The sequence below is a fragment of the Mytilus edulis genome, chromosome 3 (assembly GCF_963676685.1).
Source record: "Mytilus edulis chromosome 3, xbMytEdul2.2, whole genome shotgun sequence".
NCBI lineage: Eukaryota > Metazoa > Mollusca > Bivalvia > Mytilida > Mytilidae > Mytilus > Mytilus edulis.
The window spans coordinates 27917880-27939889 of record NC_092346.1 but is presented as its reverse complement, the minus strand read 5'-3'; the positions used below and the strand labels follow the sequence as shown (position 1 = coordinate 27939889).

Here is a 22010-nt window from a genome sequence, read left to right as displayed (position 1 = left end):
AAACTTTTCCTCATTGTTTTTCTTTTATGTGTTTTTTTTTAATTATCATATCTTATGAGATTCGTTTAGTTTTAAAAAAATATCATTTATATCGTTGGATACAGAAAAATGATTTGTCACTGTAGAGACTAATGCTAGGTAAAATTGAGAAAGGAAATGGTGAATGTGTCAAAGCGACAACAACCCGACCATAGAGCAGACAACAGCCGAAGGCCACCAATGGGTCTTCAATGTAGCGAGAATTCGCGCACCCGTAGGTGTCCTTCAGCTGGCCCCTAAAAAATATGTATACTAGTACAGTGATAATGGACGCCACACTAAACTCCGAATTATACACAAGAAACTAAAACTAAAAATCATACAAGACTAACAAAGGCCGGAGGCTCCTGACTTGGGACAGGCGCAGAATTGCGGCGGGGTTAAACATGTTTATGAGATCTAAACCCTCCCCCTATATCTCTAGTATGTAGAAATATAGAAAAGTAAACGCATAACAATACGTACATTAAAACTCGGTTCAAGAGAAGTCCGAGTCCGATGTCAAAAGATATATAGTTATAAAGCTTTGAATGTTACTATGATTGTATTCAATGGGCGATTGAAGGGTACGTTGCCCCTCTCGATTGTAAAGTATCAATGATTTTACGTTTGAGGTAGCAAGCATGGTAACCTAAAATACTATTTTTACGACGGAACAATAGAAACACTGAACTGCAACAATAACAAACGCCAACATACATAAAAACGGACTATCGAAAAGCACCTATTTTTGTCCATCTGATGAGTTAAGCCTTTTTCAACTGATTTTTATAGTTCGTTCTTATGTTGTACTGTTATACCACTGTCACAGGTAAAGGGGAGGGTTGGAATCCCGCTAACATGTTTAACCCCGCCACATTATTTATGTATGTGCCTGTCCCAAGTCAGGAGCCTGTAATTCAGTGGTTGTCGTTTGTTTATGTGTTACATATTTGTTTTTCGTTCATTTTTTTTATAAAAATAAGGCCATTAGTTTTCTCGTTTGAATTGTTTTACATTGTCTTATCGGGGCCTTTTATAGCTGACTATGCGGTATGGGTTTTGCTCATTGTTGAAGGCCGTACGGTGACCTATAGTTGTTAATGTCTGTGTCATTTTGGTCTCTTTTGGACAGTTGTCTCATTGGCAATCATACCACATCTTCTTTTTTATACCATGTTCTTGACATGGTACAGGACATTTTAAGTGTGTTACACCTTGTTTTATGGCTAGCCAAACATCCCGCTTATATGGCAAATGGCAATCTTAAAACAAATACCTCTAAAATGACAACACAACGTGACAGAAATACAATACAAACACACGCAAGAACACTCAGCACATAAAAATACATAAATAAATAATATAATGGTGCAGTACAACATGTTAACTTCAGGATTAATTTTAAAATGTGTACATACTGTATAAAAGTTCCATTCACGGCACACTAAACAGATTAGTATTACACCTTTAAAATTTAAACGGCAGATGTGCAAAATTATGAATAAAACAGTATAACAACAATACTGTACTTAAAGGAAAATTAAAATCAGCATTTCCTTATAATATCAAATTGGAGAATCGAAAGCTCAAAAACTTTAAAACGAATGAATAATAACTGTCCTTATCCTTACTTGGTACAGGCATTTTATTGTGTAGAAAAGTAGAAACTAAACTATTATGATTTTAAATAAGTTTTTGTTTTAGGCATCAACTCAATAAAAACTGCTTGCTCTAGCATTTATTACTTTTACATTTTGAACCTAAACATCAATATAGTAATCTCATAGATGTTGTATGATACAGACTTATTGAAGATATTATATTATTATTCGACGCTTAATAATTGAATTATACATATAAAAAACCCGTCTATGCTTTGGAAAATATGAATTTTATATATTGTATACATTGTACATTGTTTTAGTTTTAGATAATGACATCTACTCCACCATTATCCTGTGGTCCGTGTAAATATGAAGGCATTACAAAAGATGCAGAGAAATGGTGTACCTTTTGCGATGAGGGGTTTTGTTCAGACTGTGAAAAAACCCATAGATCTTTGAAACTGACAAGAAATCACAAAATGATCGACACCAAAGACTACATGAAAATACAAGATTTATCTGTTAATTTGAAATGCGAAACTCACGGGCAAAAGCTTGATCTTTATTGTAAATGTCATCATGTGGCAGAGTGTGCAATGTGCATTCCATCAGAGCACAATAGTTGTCCAGTGGATGATATCATTTCAATACACGATGCAGCTATAAATGCAAAGAGTTCAACTGCACTTTCTGATTTAGAGGAAACGATTTCAAGATCTCTTGAAAGCGTAAGACAGTGTATTCGAGACCGAGCTTCAGTCTCGGCGAATATCGATACAGAAGAACAAACAATTCAAAAAAAGATTCTAGAAACAAGGCTGAGGCTGAATAAACACCTAGATGAGCTTGAACAACAACTTCTCCAGGAACTCCAAATCAAACATGAAAATTGCAGGTCAAGATACAGTAAAATGCTGAAACAATTACAACAGACAGAAAACGAGCTTGAGAAACTAAAAGAACAGACAGAACAAATGAAATTGTTCGCATCCGACCTTCAAGTCTTCCTAGGAACATGTAAAATGAACATTACTATCAGTGAAAAACTAAAATCACTCCAAATCGAAATAGGCAAAGTAAAAAGCTTTGCGATGGACTTGAAAATACACCCAGTGGTCATATCATTCATAAATAACGTCAAAAAGTTTAGCGAAATATATATAACTGAAAAAAATCTCGATCTACAGGTGAAGGACGCAAAGATTGACCAGGCTCAAACACAAATACGGGGGTCAACCCGAAATGTCCTTGATGTTGATCTTCAATTTTCATTGAAATTTGCTGTTAAACCGCAGCTTGCCTTATATTATGTGATGGCAGAATTTTAATTGCCGATTTTTATACTACAGGAAAACTAATGGAATATGATTTCACTGGAAATTATGTCAGTGACATAGATGTCGAAGAAGACCATTCGATCTAGCAGAAATAGATCAGGACCGATTTGCTGTGACATACCCAGACATCAAATGTTTAAAAATCATAAGCAATAAGATAAGTTTTGTAGAAAATAAAATAAAATAAAATTTAAAAACAGCTGTTATGGAATATCTTCCCATAATGAGAAAATCTTTACGTTAGTACAAAAACATGGAATAATGAAAATTGACCTTACTGGAACTATCTTATTCACAATAAAATTTAATACTAGTTCCATGGTATATATTGCAGCTTCTGAAGATAAGATATACTATACAGACGAGAATAATGACACAGTGAACTGTTGTGGTTTTAAAGGAAAGAAAATATGGACATTCAAAAATGAATATACTAGGTGTCCGCGAGGTATAACCGTGAATAATGATCAGAACCTATATGTTGTTAGTAGCAATTCTAACAATTTAACTCTTATACAGAATGACGGGAAAATGAGTATAGAGGTTCTTACTTCTAGTGACGATTTGTTTTCGCCGTTTGCTGTATGTTGTAACAAGAATTCGTTACTCTTAGGATATAAAAAAGGGAACACGGCATTGTATCATGTATCGGAATAATATGTACATTAAACACTTTCATAATTATAATAGACATGGACCTTTTTCATACCAACAAAAATTTGAAATCCGATGAATAATGAACATCCGAGAAATAACGTTAGACATTTAGATCTTCGTACCATGCAATCTTGAACATCATTATCAATATGTGTTCCTTCTTCTGATAAATTACTTAATAGCCAGTCAAATACCATTAACATTAATAAATTAATCATTACGAAAAACGGAAATTGAATCCATGGTCTTGCGATTTGTTGGACGTCTTGATTAATTGTTTTTTGCAATAGGTTGGAATTTATAATATGTAGTCTTTACAAATACCTGTAACAAAGACACGTTGACCCCGTTATAAATTTAAAACATTAATGCGGTTATATTATAAAGTTATAAATTAAAAACTTTTGCTTTTTGTTCCAAACACTTTTTTTGAGACTACATATAATGTTTTTTTTTACATACGATGACAATGTTTTTGGAGGTTTCATCAGCTGGAACAACGACATATTTGTCATGCACAGAGAATAAAGAATCCACAACCTCCAGTTTCCTGAAGGGGTTAGAAACATAGCAGTTTCTGAATGCTCTTTTGAATGCATTATCGAATAGCTTTGATCCATTCAGACATGTTTAATCTCTCCAGTTCTTGTTCGTCTTGTTAGGTCTTTGCCAATTTTCCGGCAAAATCCCCATTTGCATCCATCAGCAACCTGAAAATCTTCTTCCTATTGATGGGTTGGGGAAGTCTATAATTTGGTCCTTTGAATAACAACTCTTTTATTTGTTCTTTTGTTACGATGCCAAAGTCGCCAGTAATAACATGACCAGCTGGACTATAACTGTAATTTGACTATGCACATCTTTGGTGTTAAAGGCATCTAAAACACTCTTCTAGTTGAATATTTTGGAAGTAATAGACTTGGTGCAAGTTTTTGAAGCAAGAGGTGTAGCTTTATATTTTGGAGTAAACAGCTATAGTTTTGTACAGATTTCTGGTGGAAAATATTGCTAATACTGATGGCATCCTATCCTTTATTGGCACATTCTACTATATTACGTCTTCCCTCATCTTTGGAGGGGTATTATTAGCAATGTACATGATATTATTGTTATTTTTATGATGTGTTTTTAAAGCCATGAAAAATCCAAACCCTAACAAAGAACGAGACCGATGCACGAAGTTGAAATTTCTGAATTTCGAATTATTTTCTAAGTTTGATAACAGCAAATTTAATTAAACAAAATCCATATTTCCAAGCCAGTAAACAAAACTTTATTTTGAGCTATTGTGAAGGTATGCTCTTTGATCTCTGTTAACTTAAATTAAAAATTTAGTAAGATTCATAAAGACCCTATGAGAAAAGCATTCAGGAGATGATGACAATACGTCTTTGTCTAACATGTCAATGTTTACAGTGGTAATCAAAAGCATCTTACTTGTCTAGTGTACATAACGTACAAGTATATGATTTACTTATATATCAATACTTCACAGCCTGAATTTGTAGGTTGCATTTCTGTAATTTTGGTCTGTGCGGCATATTTTCAACGTTTATGTGCCCTGAATTTTTAAGAGTTTAAAATTACACTAAATTTCTTAACTACCCCAACCCCCACTGTAGGGTTAACACAGATTTCAATATAAACAATATACACATGTATATTTACTGATAACATTCCCAAGTGATGTCTCTTTGAGATGTAATATAAGGATCAGCAGAACTGTGAACCAGTATGTAAACAAACTTAATTATCTATGAATATTCTATATCTCCCTCAAAGAGGCGTGGTTTGAGAAATAGCTATATTTACAAAATGAAACCTGTAAGATATTTTTCTGAACGAAAAGCAAACAACAAACAGTCTGTGAATTCATAGTTTTTTTCTGTTTTCAATTTTTAATTATAATTCAGTACAGATTCTTCAGATAATGATTAATGTACAAACAGATACTCCAATTATATAAAAGAATAAATAAACAAAATGCAAAAAAAACAATTAAATTGAAACAAACATCATAAAACTTTTAACCACTAAAATGCATTTCTAAAATACTATCATTTTATTTCTGTATCTTTAATAATTTTAATATTTCAATGCAGGTATTTCACAAAATAATTTCATGTTATAAACAAATACTCCATAAACATCAAGAAAAATAACAAATAAAACAAACCAATTCGAAAAACAAAACAATAAAAAAAAATATTAACCACTTAAATCTCTTTCTACATCACTTATGCAAACTATTGAACCATTCACATTTCTTCTGAGTTTCAAGGCTACTATGGTGCCTTATCTTATTTATAAAGTTTTTAAATAAAACCTATTTTATCATACTAAAAACAAAATACATTGACATAACATAAAAAAATCGTTTTATTATTGCATTCATCTCTTTTTCATCAGCAGATCAAAATTATTGCTTGAATAATACTATTATAAGTAATGCAATTTTAGATGTGAGACAATATATTGGAAAAAACATGAAAAGACTCAGATCATTTTATAAAAATTAAAAATTTATCACAAATTGTCAATTTTAAATGTGATGAAGTATTTTGGGAAAATCATGAAGTGAGTCTGATTATTCTATAACATACATTGACTTTATAACACTGCAGTAACAGCAGATTTATAAAGTAACAAAAACATTAAAAAAATCAATTAAAAAACCTTTGTATTAAATTCTTAATTGAAAGATATTGTACATAATAAAATCAAAATTCGATTAAGTATTTTTAAAATAATAATAAAAGACTAACTCTACACGTCCAATTAAGGGACTTATTCTATAAGCTAAGGGTAAAACAAAATCATAATTTTTAATCCGGCATTTGTCGTAACAAATGGAAAGTTTTAAAATGTGTATCTAAAATTAACAAAATTCAAGAGAGAAAGTCTCACTGGTATCAAAATATATAAACGGCATCAAGTAGAGTTAGGATGTGATTCTATTTCATATTGTATCATATAAAAGAGGGACGAAAGATACCAAAGGGACAGTCAAACTCATAAATCTAAAACAAACTGACAACGCCATGGCTAAAAATGAAAAAGACAAACAGAAAAACAATAGTACACATGACACAACATAGAAAACTAAAGAATAAACAACAAATATAAGTATGTGAACTTTCAAATAATCATTAATAATAATTTGGTCTATATTTTCGATGTAAGTGAAAAACAATAAATTAAGTAAATACTACATTAGTCTCAATAATTTAAACATTTAGAATCCAATATCAGACCATTTTCAGAAAGTTTGAATATCTTTGCAACCGGACTGTTAATTTACATGGTTACATTTTGAATACTTTTTTTTATCTTTATATCTACTTTTTTGCAATATTCCAGAGCAATAACTTTTATAAAAAAAAAGTAAGAGTTAACAATGAATAGATGTATGGTAATTGTATCTGGTGTTGGACTCCTATATTTGTACTGTTTATATAAAAAAAACTGGTAATCAAAGTCAGTATTTTGTCATTTGAATAAATGTATTTAACATAATAGTAACTTACAAAGGAACATGAAAATAAGTAACCTTTTATATAATCAGCAGTATTTATCATAAATACAAGACTCCTTGTATGTTAAAATATCAAAGACATTGTACAACAAACAAACAGATCTAAAAACAACAGTAAAAATATAAGTTACATTTAAAACAGTAATAATAAGCACTCTATATAATTATAAATTAACATAAATAAAGAAAACCAACAAAGTGAATATAATTGCACAATTGAAAAAAAAAATACATATATAACTTCTAAATAAAAATATTTTGACAGTGTTGATTAAATGCATGATCAAGTCAGTTATCTTTGAATAACTTCAAATTCGGGCAAGATTGACCATTTTCTAGTAACCCTGACTTTGGTGATTTTTTTATGGCAGTGTCGACTCTTCGCAAACAAAAACTGTAAAAAAATTAAGAGCAAGTTCCAAATGATATTGAAGATATTCGTACAGCTCACATACTCTGTAACAATCCAGGGCAATATATTTGGTATACATGAAGTAAACGTTAACAATGATAAATATATGGTAAGTTTATCTCGTGCTGGAACCCTTTTGTATTTTCTGTTTAAATTTCCTTTTGGTAATCAAAGTCAGTATTTTGTAATTGGACGAAATATGTATAATATCATAGAAACTATTCAAAGTAACAACATTATAATAAGAAACATTGCATATCAACAGCAGTATATCCTGCAAATACATGAAATATAATACTACTTTTAAAATTGTTCAAAAATTACATTGTACAATAAACAATCACAGATCTATGAACACTTCAGAAATTATTTTTTTGTGGTATTTAAAAAAAATTATAACAAGCACCCTATTTAATCATAATAGATTAATACATACATATCAACAATGAAACTAAACAGACGTAAATAAAATACATATAAATAATGTCAAGTGTTGATTTAATGCAGAACAAAATTAGTTTTCTAAAAAATAAATAAAAATTGGGGCAAGATTAACCATTTTTGTCTTGCTCACCTTCATGGCAGTGTCTTCTCAATATAACAAAAATTTGCAAGAATAACTTTAAAATAATAAGTGCAAATCGTGCAATCTAAAGAACCAAATTTTTCATCAGATTGTAGCTATTTATTTTCGAGATTCTTCCAAGCTAAACAAAAATAATGAATTTTTACTATAAAGGAAACTAGATTGAGAAAAAATACTTTTGAAAAACCAACAACAATCTCAACATGGCAGTATGTCATGTCAGTTTTTTTTAGTTTTCTCAAAAGAGTTGACAGTCACCGGATATTCAATCTCATAAGTAGAAAAAAATTAATGAGAAAAAAACTAACAATGCCATGGCAAAAAATGAAAAAAACCACAACACAAAAAGTATACAAAACCATTTTTTGAAAACACAACACGGAAAACAACAGACTGATCCCACCAATATATATAAGGGTGATATAAGATGCCCCAGAAAGGTAAGTATTATTAGCCTGCTCCACATGTGTCACCATTCGTGATACACTGAAGAGACATGTATTGTCGAAAGGCGCATCTGGTGCAAGAAAATTGGTACCGTTAATTTTATTCACAAGGATATTGTGATATTGGTTCGAAAAATTTGATGGACACAATGAGTTATAATGTATGAACATTCAGGTCTAAGTAATTCCAACCGATTTTTTTCAATGAATATAGTAGTTTACAGCTCCTTATCTAAAGTTACAAACATTTCAAAAAAAAATATTTCTAGAATGGAATTTTTCGTCATAAAAATTAGATTTTCAAAAATGCCATTTTGCACACATCAATCAATTTCGTCATACTTCATCTGCGAAATTATATAAATGTTTTATATACGGATCTTTTGGTACTGAGCAGTATATTTAAAAGCACTAAATTGTAAACATACTCTGACAGTAACATAGTTGTGAAAAAAAATCTTTGTTCTCCCTGTGACTAGAATAAACATTTTTTTTAATATTTCTGCTTAAGAAACGTTTAAATTCACAGTCTCATAGTAGATATAACAAAAAAGTCAACTGGGAATCGACAACAAAGCAAAAATTCTACTTCTATCTGAATATTTGTTAAAAACAAGAATGTGTCCTCAGTACACGAATGCCCCACTCGCACTATCATTTTCCATGTTCAGTGGACCGTGAAATTGGGGTAAAAACTCTAATTTGGCATTAAAATTAGAAAGATCATATCATAGGGGACATGTGTACTAAGTTTGAAGTCGATTGGACTTAAACTTCATCAAAAACTACCTTGACCAAAAACTTTAACCTGAAGCGGGACAGACGGACGGACGAACGAACGGACGGACGGACGGACGGACGCACAGACCAGAAAACATAATGCCCCTCTACTATCGTAGGTGGGGCATAAAAATCGAAATAGCCCACAAAGATCAATACGTAATACTAAAAAAGCTATATATGCCCTTTTTGTTGACAAAATCTTTTTACAATCCAAATATACAGACAATGGTTTCTTGATGTAGCAAATGTAAGTATATTAACTCGGATTTGTTTATGTAACGTCCTGAGGTAAAGCTGACTCCTCCTTTTCATTAGTTTATAACTTGCCACGTCTGTATATTCAAATTTTCTTTTCTCATCCATCTAAACAGTGTTCTACAAGAGTATATAAACATTGAATATGATGATAAAGATTGTTATAAATAGGTATAGCAAGTGCAGCATTACAAACTAGAGTTAAAAAGTCCATAAGACAATGTTTGTCGAAAGAAAAAAAATTTTTAGTTTCAACTCACCATGAAGTATTTATTATCTGTTTAAAGATCACAGGCAATGCTTCCAAGAAACATTGAAAAGAAATACATCGACATCAAACATATTTTTTTCTGAGGAACCAAACGTGTAAATATTTCTTTTTAAAGAGCTACTATTTAGGTCTATTTACTCGCAAATGTCCAGGTTATTTGGGGTGCAAACATGTGCAACCTCGCTGCATTCTGTATATGCCTGTCCCAAATCAAGAGGAGTTATACTTTCTGCGGAAAACGCCGTTTGATAACTGAAAAATAAACTTGAGGGATTATAGCGGGATACGACATACAAACATGTGAAATTGTCGTCCTCACAAAACTCGTTAGTGGCTACAACCCTTAAAAACACATGGCAATAGTTTTGGCTACATGTATACTTACAAAGAAATGATTAGAACTATGAATAGAACGCCTCCCATGATCAGGAACACCAACCCAGGATAAAATGATACCGAGGCTTTGTATACTCCGCCATACGTTAATTGTGCAAAGGCAGTGAACAATAACTCTACACTAGCTACGCTAGCAAATAACGACCCTGCAATTACAAAAATGTATTATCATGTTCACTAATCATTTTCGAACAATAAACTTTGCGACTTACGACTTACAATAAAAAAATTCAAATTGCACTATAATTCTACGTGACAGTATTTTCATATTAATTTTAAATTGTTATCAGAATAGATGATGCGGAAACTAAAAAAATATAAATGATGGTGATCTGTCGAATGCTTCTTGATTCATTGTCTATTTATTTATACGTTTTCTGTACAGTCTATGCAATTTTGTAAGAAAAAAGACATCTGCATGCTGCTTGTAATGAAATGTTTTATCTTATTTCTTAATTCAAAGGAAATACCCCAACATTTTAATTTTTTTTTTTGCATTACGTATATTTTTTTTTTTTTTTTTTTTTTAGAACAATTATTGATACCTTTAGATTAGATAAATCTTGACATCTCACGTTATGCGTGTAACAATACAAATCGGATTTTTGCTATAACCAGTTTTGTCAAATATTCAACGTCATTTAATATAATGCAAATTGCTGTTCCATTCTTCAAAAGTCGTTTTCACTAAGGAGGATGCCCTCCTCGTATGTGCAAATATTACTTTGAATTAGGAGTACTTTCTTGTTTGCAAAACCTTTCGGAATTTTTGTCATAAAAATTCTTCAACTTCGTATTTCATTTTTGGTCTTTAACTTTTTTTTATTCGAGGTCATTGATAAGACTTTTTTAGACGTAACGCGCATCAGGCGTACAAAAATTTAAGCCTAATTTAAGATGAGTTTTTATTAATACAGGTGTAACACACCAGAGTATAGTACCGACGTACACCTGGAGTGGTAAAAACACATGTTCACTGCCAATACGTTACATTTCAATACAGTAATATTGTACGCATTTAACTTGTACCAATGATATCTGTATCGTATGCACAACGAGCTGTACGCTTTTAAAGGGCGTACGAGAAGCGTGCGCGGGCGTTCCGGTAACGTGTGTTAGCGTATGTCTAACGTAGATAAAAACGCACGCTACGAAGGAAAAACGTCCCTTTGACGTATTTGAGACGTGTCCCGATCGTAGATGGGACGATATCCGCGCTTTCGGCGTGTCTCTGACATGTAATTATTGATTTTTTCACTGAACTAGTTACATCTTATTTAGGGCCAGTTGAGGCCCAACTCCGGGTGCGGGATTTTCTCGCTGCATTGAAGACCTTCGGCAGTTATCTGCTCTTTGGTCGGATTGTTCTTTCTTTGACATATTCCCCAATTTCACTCTCAACTTTTTGTTTGTACAATTTCTGAAAACACATGGTCTTGTAACATTGTGTAAATTCACGGAAATATGCCACTTTATATAAATGTCAGAGCAAGTTTCGTTTGATATAAGAATACGATTTTGAAACGCCACGATTACATTTTATACGTTCATGGAGCGCTGAAACTACGCCAGGCGTATGTTACAAACACGACATGCATACGTCCAAGGTAAAGTTCAAGTGAAAGTCGAACAATCTTGAGGCGTATACAACGTGCCCTAAACATGTCTCGAACTTATCTGTAGCGTTTTCCAACACGCTTGTTTCCTATGTTTTAAGTGCGTGTAGCGAACAGGTATATGCTTGAAAAACGCTACAGCTTGATAAAAAAAATTAAGCTGCATCACAATTTCTTGGAGTGGAAGCGTCACCAAGCGTTGACATTTCGACCTAATTCAAACTTATGCAACGCACGTACCGGCGTCACACATCTGCGTATAGCTCCGTCGTGCGCCGGGCGTGTTAAAAAAATATATACGCTGCCATTACGCTAGTAATTTTTGATGCATTCAACCTGTCAATCATATTTGTAACGTGTGCACAACGAGCTTTAAGCGTTTATCGGACGTTCAAGAAACGTATGTTGGCGTAAGCCTGGCGCTTGTCTAACGTAGATAGAATGCACGCTGCGAAAGAAAAAAGTTTCTTGAACGTATTTGAGACGCGTCCCGGTCGTATCTTGGACGTTCTATTATGGGGTGTTTTTTACAAACACACCCGCATACGTTTTAGTTAAAGTCGAACGATCTTGAAGCGTATACAACGTGCCCTAAACTTGTCTTATCTTATCTGTAGCGCGCGTTAAACGCGCTTGTAGCGTAAGTATAACGTGCGTGTGGCGTACAGGTAATCGCTAGACACACGCTTGAGCTGAATGAAAATTTTTATGCTGAATAAAAATTTCCACGAGTTGTAGGGTTCACCAAGCGTATACCTTTGTTTATCGACGTACTACAAACGTATTCAACGCGCGTTTAACGATTGCTTAGCGTTCCTCCGGCGTGCAACTAGCGTATACCGACTTTGTCAATTTTCTCTGTACATTTGGCGCACGCCGGTCTATACGCCAATGTGTGACGCCGGCATAACGATTGCTTTAGCGTTCCTCTTGCGTGCACCTAACGTATACGGACTTCGGTCAATTTTCTGTGTACGTATAATACCGGCGTCACACATCAGCGTATAGCTCCGACGTACGCCGGGCGTGTTAAAAAAATCATGTACGCTGCCAATACGGATCAATACGCTAGTAATTTTGGATGCATTCAACCTGTCAATCATATCTGTAACGTGTACAGAACGAGCTTTAAACGTGTATTGGGCGTACGAGAAGCGTACCTAAGGGTTTATCGGGCGTTCAAGAAACGTATATTGGCGTTTGCCTGGCGTTTGTCTAACGTAGATGGAATGCACCCTACGAAGGAAAAAAGTTTCTTGAACGTATTTGAGACGCGTCTCGGTCGTATTTTGGACGTTCTATTATGGCGTGTTTGTTACAAACAAACCCGCATACGTTTTAGTTCAAGTCAAACGATCTTGAAGCGTATACAACATGCCCTAAACGTGTCTTAAACTTGCCTGTAGCGCGTTAAACGCGCTTGTAGCGTATGTATTACGTGCGTGTAGCGTACAGGTATACGCTAGACACACGCTTGAGCTGGATGAAAATGTTTATATATGTCCTCGAGTTGTAGCGTTCACCAAGCGTATGCCTTTGTATTTCGACGTACTTCAAACTTATGCAACGCGCGTTTAACGATTGCTAAGCGTTCCTCTGGCGTGTAACTAACGTATACCGACTTTGTCAATTTTCTCTGTACGTTTGGTGCACGCCAGTCTTTACGCCAATGTGTGACGCCGGCGTTACTAAATGATTTTCTTTCCCTTAGAATTACCAAACATTACACAACATTTGTGTAATATATTTTGTTAATATACCATCGAAATTTATGTGTATTGATATGCATTAATGAATTAATAATCTCTTAATGTCTGTGATCTTTTCTTATTCAACACCTTATAATCTATTACTTGAATATTTTGATTATTTCTCGTTTGAGCTTTATCAGATTTTCTTACCTTGTTCGGCTGCTGTACATTGTCGTGACATCATAGCTCTGACCGTCGGAAATACGGCTGCTGAACATATACCAACAATAACAACTGTGTAAAAATATATAAACATACATGTACATTGATATTAAAAATAAATAAATATGTAAGCGATTTGATTGATTGATTGATTGATTGATTGATTGATTGATTGAATGGTGATTTCTTTAAGTGGCATCAGCACAAAGAGAATATATCGCTGCGAGAGCTATTTCAACTGTTATACCAAGACTTTTTTTGGTGTTTTTTCGTAAATCAAACAAAAAGACTTCCAATTTACCCAAGCTTTTGTTTACAGCGAAAATACTTATATACGAATAAAAATTCATCATAACATGAAAAAAAGTTTAAATCATTTTTAATTGTTACAACTCAATCATATTTTGAAATATATTCCTACGAAATATGAAAACGATAATTAACGTTAAATATTGACATTGGTCTTATACATGTACTTTGGGGCTGCAGATTTGGGGTGGGTTTTTTTTTATCTACAGTACTTATATCATTGTATATAATTATATTCGAGGCGCTTCTACATATGTAACAAAGAATGATTATACTGATAATCAAATCTTTCCGCAGTATCTGTGGTCATGCACACACACACACACACCCCTTAATATATATACAGTCCGCCAAAAGTTAAGCACCACCTACTTTTATTGCATCGATTTTTTTTCAAATTTAAAAAATCAATTGTTCCTCGAAAAATAGAAAACAATCATATAGCAATTTTGCTAATGTATACCATAAACAAACCACAAATATAATTTTGGTCACTTATGAAGGTTCTATGCATATAGGTTTTTCGTTCATAGAAATAGTGTAAATTACACAATTAAGAAATGGAATTTAAGTTTCACTGTGATTTTATTTTTTTACAACAATTAATCACCCAATACCATTAAAATTTTCTACACATAATCTTTGGTATGTTTGGCAAATCTAATGTCAATATTTGAGTCAATAGCATGTGTAACAACCTCATTTCCGGTACAGTTTCATAACACGACCTATCTTTCTCGGTACAAGCCTTCAACACTTTAGTTGAGGAAATCTGTTGCATTAAACAACAAATGCCACTTTTAAATCGACAAACTTTTGTAAAGGTGAATCTCTGCGATTGAGATTTCCGACAATGGCATCTCAGACATGTTTGATAGGGTTCATGCATGGAGTCAAGGAAGGCCAAACATTAGTGTAAATGGCTGGTTGCTCTTTGGACTCGGTTAAAATTCTTGCCCTGCGTGGTATAGCGTTGTCATTCAGGTACAAGTGTCTTGACAATGTTGACGCAAGTGGGGGATTACTAAAATGACGGACTACAATATGTTAAGGCACCAAATCTCTGTATGTCTGTCCGTTTATGTTACCCTGCAGAATATGCATACCCAGCTTATAACGGTATAAGAAGCAACCCCGTACTGGAACACAACCAGCAATGCATGCAGTCCTTGTGCAAATATTGTTTTTGGTCATAGGCCGTTTTTTTCCCCTGTGAAATTCGTATTATGGCGTCTTCTGGCAGTAAAGGAAACTGACTCCCATCTGACCAATGAGTGTTTTGTCAGGTTTTTATGTTCAAGCATATATGTTCATTATCCCATTTAAACCTGACGGTAGAGTGCCTGCTTGAAGGTACAGGTCTCTATACACCACGACGTGCTCTTCGTTTGCCTCTCTAAACAGTGATAAAGTCGACGGACCAATGTACGAACACTTACACGACCACCTGGAGAAACAGTGTATTTATAAACGCACATATGACCTTTGATAAAAGGTTGGTTGACTGCTTTATCGGAGTGCAATCTTTTTGGTCGTAATGAATTTTTTTAGTGTATGTTAAAGGTAATTCATAACACCAAACATTAATATTTTTTTTGCAATAGTTAAAAAAATATTGCCAGTTATATTTCGGTGGTGCTTAACTTTTGGCGGACTGTATATAATTGTATATATATAATCCCCGATTTTCCTGGGGTTCATATTGCTCACTCTTTAGTTTTCTGTTAAGCATTTTGTGGACTTATTTTCGTCTGCTTGTAATTTTGTCTTCGACTTTAGCCTTTGACGTCTTCCAATTTTAACTGAATGACCAGACAATCGTGTCTTAAAAAGCTTTTAAATTGTTTCGGGCTGGTTTCAAATATTGATAAAATTAAATCCGTACATTGTACATGTACTTAAGAATATACTTGCACTTTAATCACCGAAATACGGTCATTGTATTGTTATAAAGTCTATACAACACGGAAACTTCCTTATTATATTTTCCGACACTTCATTGAAACAATTTTAATACCTTTATTTCATGAAAGCTAAAATACCATAAACGTTTCCGCATCAAAATTACAATATCCATATATACATTTTTAGTTACAACTTTTTACATAAATTTTAGTTTTCTCGTTTGAATTGTTTTGCATTGTCATTTCGGGGCCTTTAATGGCTGACTATGCGGTATGGCCTTTGTTCATTGTTGAAGGCCGTACGGTGACCTATAGTTGTTAATTTCTGTGTCATTTTGGTCTCTTGTGGAGAGTTGTCTCATTGGCAATCATACCACATCTTCTTTTTTATAAATGTCCATCATTTTTACATCAATTTGAACAATTCTTTCAAAGAAAACGCGAAATATAATTCGTTTGAAAAAAGGTTAATAGTCATTATGATAAAATTAAGTTTAGAGAACCGATAAAAAAATGAGCGCTTCAAGCCTTCATATTGAAGAAAGGGAGTTTGATAAAGTTGTGTCACTACATTTTAGTACAATTACATTGTCAAAAGAAAGGTCAGAAGTCTATTTATTCAGATCATCATACGATTACCTAAACATATGCTTTATTATAAAAAAACAGAAGATGTGGAATGATCGCCAATGAGACTACTCTCATCAAGAGACCTAAAGGACACAGAAATTAACAACTGTAGGTCACCGTTCGGCCTTCAACAACGAGCAAAGATCATACCGCAGTTCGATGTATATTGGTAAAAACATATTCAACTATTTTTGTTTTTATCATGATCCTGACCTCGGCTTTCAGATATTTAGCCTTGGGCTTTTTGATGAAGGTTAAACCAAAAACAGCGCTTCGACCAGATAAAGGGCGGGAATTTTGACTGCCACATGTATACAATTGAGAGTATGTTTGCGGACGAGGGATAAAAAATTTATATCTTGCAACAGGTCTTCTTTAATTATATGGACCAAACAGAAAGTTGTTGCCAGTGTTCTAAGTTACAACAGTCAATTGTCTCAGAAAATAAATCTTATATAATACCTTAACATAGAACATAGCACATTTCCGTATATAGGGAAAAACAATTCTTATACAAGTGCCTGCTGTTTTTAAACTTGTTTGAAAACGTAGCACACACCCTCATCAGGACATCGTACTTTACGACTGTTTTCTAACCAGAAGTACCACTTTAGCTAGGGTTTAAGTAACGGTCTATATAGCTAGTATATTCTGCTAACTCTTGTGTTGCTTGGATGTATGTAAATGAAAATTAACTACTAGTAGATGTACTTACACAAATAAACAAGCCAGTCTTTAGTCGCAAATGCAAGGAGGAGACTGGCAGATGCTGCAGAAAGAGTCCCAATCACTAAAATCACATAGTCTTGAGTGAATACGTGTAAAATACGAACTACAACCATTGCTGCAACCCAGTTCGCGAATGTCTGAACTGACGTAAAGATTTGAACTTTCACCTCATTCCAACATATTGGTGATTTAAGTAGATATAGTGTTAGCGTACTAGATCTCCCCAATATAGCAGCACCGGAAAGGGCTAGGATAAATAATGATGCTGTTAGTTTCCGTCGTCTCCCTTCCGGACTAGGTAAAACATAAAAACGGAAGCATTTGAAGAAATATACAAGACTGAAGGTTTCATTGCGACCCTGCATCGGTGACGTTTCTGGAATAAATAAAACACAAAATGCTATGGTAAGTATAGTCATAACACTTATAAATATCAAAGGAAAGTAGAAATTTCCGTATTTGATCCAGTAACCCATTCCAAGTGTTGCGAGGGAATATGTGATTGATGCAGTACCTTCAACGACAGACAACCTAAATGCCCTATTTTTACCAGGTTCCGTAACATCGGCAGTCATTCCAAAAAGAGCCATCAGCATGCCTCCAAAGCCACCAGTAAGGCCTTCGATCACTTGTGCAAGATACAAAATGTATAATGATAAATGAAAATATATTACTACAAGATAAATGATCTCTTTTAGTAATAAACCAGCTAAACAAAAGCACAGTACGAATTTTCTCCCTAGTCGATCCGAAATCGATCCTAAACATAGAATTGGAATTACCGATAAAAATGTACCACAAAATCCAAGGTACATTAAAAATTGTGAGGATTCCTTTTCTATTTTATCAACTAAAATTTTCGGATTATTTGACGAATTAGTACTAGGACTGTGACAACTTTTCTCCTCGTGGTTTATAAAATTGGAAACGTTATGTTTTTCTGCTATCACTGTTATTGCATAATATTGCTGCACTGGCCAAAGACAACTTGCGGCAAGAAAATACAGCACAACTAAGATTTCAATCGGCGTCCATTTTGAAAGCTTGAAACGCTTTGCTCCTCTAGCTGAAGAGTTTAACAAAGGAGTGGTGGTGTCGTCTGTTGCCATCTTTACTTATCTGAAATGAAAAGTGATAAAACTTTAAAACTTTGTCTACTATAGCTACAAACAATAAATCGAGTACTCCGCGAATTAAAAAAAAAATTACACCGTTATTATAGAAAAAAACTATTTAAACAACCATTCTGAGTATTGCATAGCCCTACCGGTTAAAAATCCTTTGTAATGGAACGAAATTCTAACTTGATCTATAACTGGTCATGGTGAAAACTATATAAAATAATACCACTAAATTCTTCAAACAATTTACTAAAGAAAAGGAAACGACAGACAGACAGACCGACCGACCGACAGACAGAAAACTCGGGTATTTAAAAGTGCATAGCGAATCTTGTTTGTGTTTTAACGATGCATTACCAACAAGAATGTGTCCATAGTACACGGATGCCCCACTCGCACTATCATTTTACATGTTCACTGGACCGTGAAATTTGGGACAATACTTTAAAATTGGCATTAAAATTAGAAAGATCATATCATAGTTAACATGTGTACTAAGTTTCAAGTTGATTGGACTTCAACTTCATCAAAAACTACCTTGACCAAAAACTTTAACCTGAGCTTCACACTATCTTTTTCCTGGTTCAGTGGACCATGAAATTGGGGTCAATACTTTAATTTGACATTAAAATTAGAAAGATCATATCATAGGGAACATGTGTACTAAGTTTCAAGTTGATTGGACTTCAACTTCATCAAAAACTACCTCGACCAAAAATTTTAACCTGAAGCGGGACGAACGAACGAACGAACGGAGGCACAGACCAGAAAACATAATGCCCCTCTACTATCGTAGGTGGGGCATACAAAATCTTTTTAAATGTCTTAGCATAGGCAAGAACATTCAGAATATATGTACATTGTGTACGTTTGAGCTTTAATCAAATACTGAACATTCAAGGATTATTTGTCTCTTTGCCATTTGTGATACACGTTGAAGAATTATCTAATTAGCACTTTTTACACTTATATCAAAATTGCTTTATATAGAACCAAGTTTAGTAACAAATAAGATTCAATGGACAAGAGGAGTCTCGGTTCCATATGGTATATGTGGACTACTCTCTGACGTCACAGAGACCAAACAAGTCCTAGAAAAGGACGCGTCAGACGCCGTCAGAGCAATCACAGCATAAAGTTGACAGTTGTGGCAATTTGTTTGCAATTTAGAGCCGAATATCAAATCATTCAAACTTTTATAGGATAAATAAATACTGCTCATACTGAAGATAGATCTAGATTTACATGTATATTCAAACAAGTTTTAAATTCATTGAAACAATTAATTTTCAATATGTACACCAAATAAAAAGCAATTTTAGTTTAAGATATACATGTCCTGAATATGATTCATCGATAATATATACAGACTGGATCTAGTTGGAGAGACATGTACATGTATATATAATAAGATCACATGTAGTCACATGTTCAATTTATTACATTTCAGATGATTAATCTCATTTTTTCAACTATTTCATTTTATCAAAACATACATAATTTTTATGATTACTTCCAATACATAAAAATATATTTGATAAAGTAATTACATTTTTTGTGTATGTACTTTATATATGTCTTTTATAGTTTTCGAGATAAAAGACAAAAACGAAAAACAATAGCAAAATGTTCACTCTCATACAATGTAACTATGTACAAAGAGTCGCCTGACGATTTCGGCCATGTTCAGTTGAGTTATTTGAAGATCTTGTTTTGTAGAAAGTTTTTGCTAATTAAAGTTGCTCTTTATCTCTGATTAAAAAAAAGACAATCAGGATGATCCAACTATCTTGGCAGTTTCAGAGAAGTTTTTTTACAAGTAATTAAACGAATGACGGACAGGGCGGACGCCAAACCGAACGAGAAGCGATCAATTGGCCTTTCGTGTACCATAAGTGAGCTTAAAATGAAAAATTGTTAAGGTGGCAATTGCAAGCTTTTAAAAAATCAAAACTTTTCACTTCTTATTAAAAATCGATTGAAAGTTGTTAAAATTATGTGAACATGTGAACCTTTCCAGTCAGTGCATTCTATTAGATGACTAATTTCATTGATATTGACATTGAATAGTGTGTGAATGCATTAAAAAAAAATCGGGATCATGACCCCTCCTCAGTTTCCCCCCTCATTGTTACTATATCAACATGATGAATGTAAATCCTTAGTCATCAGTTTATATATTGATCAACGTATAATCATGATAATTATTAATAAGAAGTCAATAGTAGTTCTATACAAATCCTTGACAATAAGGTTTACTAATTAGAAAGTTTCTTTCGTAAATATTGACACAATAGTCTTTGTTAACCTGTTGACGGGGTTAAGTTGCGGTCAATGGGTCTCTTATTCATTATTACGTAACTCCATTACATTCTTGCTATCGGTATTTATATTTCAAAAAATCAGATTTGTTAATATACATGCATAGCTTGCACACTTCTTACCTGTTTATCTTTTGTAAAGTAAAATACTTCCGCAAGAAATGCATATCCACTTCGTGGAGGAAGTTCCGCGTGACAATGTTATTATTTATTGTTTACATGCATTCGGAACACCTCGGTTCAAACATATCGTTGTTATCTCCCCTGATTTTCCCGCCATATTTAGTGTTTTTTAATAAAAATCAAGGATTCAGTGTATCCTTGACTTAATTAATGTCTCTGACATAACAAGATTTAAATGTAAGTAGTAATGTACTTAATAAGAAGATAAGTATCATTTTAACATATATAGATGACTGATTGGTCCTTCATTAATGAAAGCCGAGTCACAAAATCTATCATGAACACACGACTCTGGGCAGGGACTAAAGTATAGAAAATCCCTGCTCTGGGAAAGAGTTCTGTCCAGTCAAGGAATTGTATATTTAAATATACAATTCCTTGGTCCATTTTAGTAAATTGACTTATCACTAGAATCTGAAGTCCATTATATTTACTAGATTTTTCTGATAAATAGAATAATAAATTTTTGCAATAAACGTTTGTATAGTGTCAGTGTTTACATTTTGTCTCACTCTGGGATTAAATATAAAGACATCTCGTATTAAAACTTTTTTTTACATATTCATGTTTTTTTTACGAACTTGGAAATAATTTTCTTTCAAAATCATCGGAATAAAAAGACCAAAAACAATTGATTTCTTTTTTCTTTTGGTAGTTAACAAATAAATTGTATCATGATACAGTAATTATTACTGTGGAAGTATCTTTTTTTTACTTGTTTTTATGGCATAGAATGTCATAGATAAAACCTGCCGTCTGTATGTATATCAACTTAAAATAATTTACAACCAGAGATTACAATTGCATAGTTAAAACATATTGAATATTTTTATAATTGCTGTGTCTGCCATTTTGATATTGGAATTATTTTCTGGTTATGTGGGCAGTTTATATTAATAGATTATTTTGACATGAAAATAATTTCCGTATTAAAATGGCAGACACAGCAATTATAAGAACTAGAACACACCCGCGAAATCG

At 33.2% G+C, this 22010-nt stretch overlaps 2 protein-coding genes across 2 annotated transcripts; one reads left to right on the top strand and one right to left on the bottom strand.

Annotated features, from left to right (window-relative positions):
* The first annotated feature begins 1954 nt into the window (after positions 1-1954).
* LOC139515138 (E3 ubiquitin-protein ligase TRIM45-like) lies at positions 1955-3619 on the top strand. Its single transcript, XM_071304699.1, has 2 exons — positions 1955-2642; positions 3297-3619. Exons 1-2 carry the CDS (start codon positions 1955-1957, stop codon positions 3617-3619), a joined length of 1011 nt encoding a protein of 336 aa, XP_071160800.1.
* Positions 3620-8690: 5071 nt separating this feature from the next.
* Positions 8691-21053, bottom strand: LOC139516141 (proton-coupled folate transporter-like). Its single transcript, XM_071306025.1, has 5 exons — positions 20970-21053; positions 17391-18523; positions 13821-13904; positions 10293-10449; positions 8691-9756 (listed from the first exon to the last, which is right to left on the bottom strand). Exons 2-5 carry the CDS (start codon positions 18511-18513, stop codon positions 9693-9695), a joined length of 1428 nt encoding a protein of 475 aa, XP_071162126.1. The 5' UTR covers positions 18514-18523; positions 20970-21053; the 3' UTR covers positions 8691-9692.
* Between the last annotated feature and the right edge of the window lie 957 nt (positions 21054-22010).

Coding starts and splice junctions, on each gene's coding strand:
- LOC139516141 (XM_071306025.1), bottom strand. CDS start 18,513: ATGGCAACAGACGACACCACCACTCCTTTGTTAAACTCTTCAGCTAGA. Junction 13,905..17,390: donor AGACTGGCTTGTTTATTTGT/GTAAGTACATCT, acceptor ATTTTTACACAG/TTGTTATTGTTGGTATATGT. Junction 9,757..10,292: donor ATAGTTCTAATCATTTCTTT/GTAAGTATACAT, acceptor ATACTCTTGTAG/AACACTGTTTAGATGGATGA.
- LOC139515138 (XM_071304699.1), top strand. CDS start 1,955: ATGACATCTACTCCACCATTATCCTGTGGTCCGTGTAAATATGAAGGC. Junction 2,643..3,296: donor TCAAGTCTTCCTAGGAACAT/GTAAAATGAACA, acceptor TATATATTGCAG/CTTCTGAAGATAAGATATAC.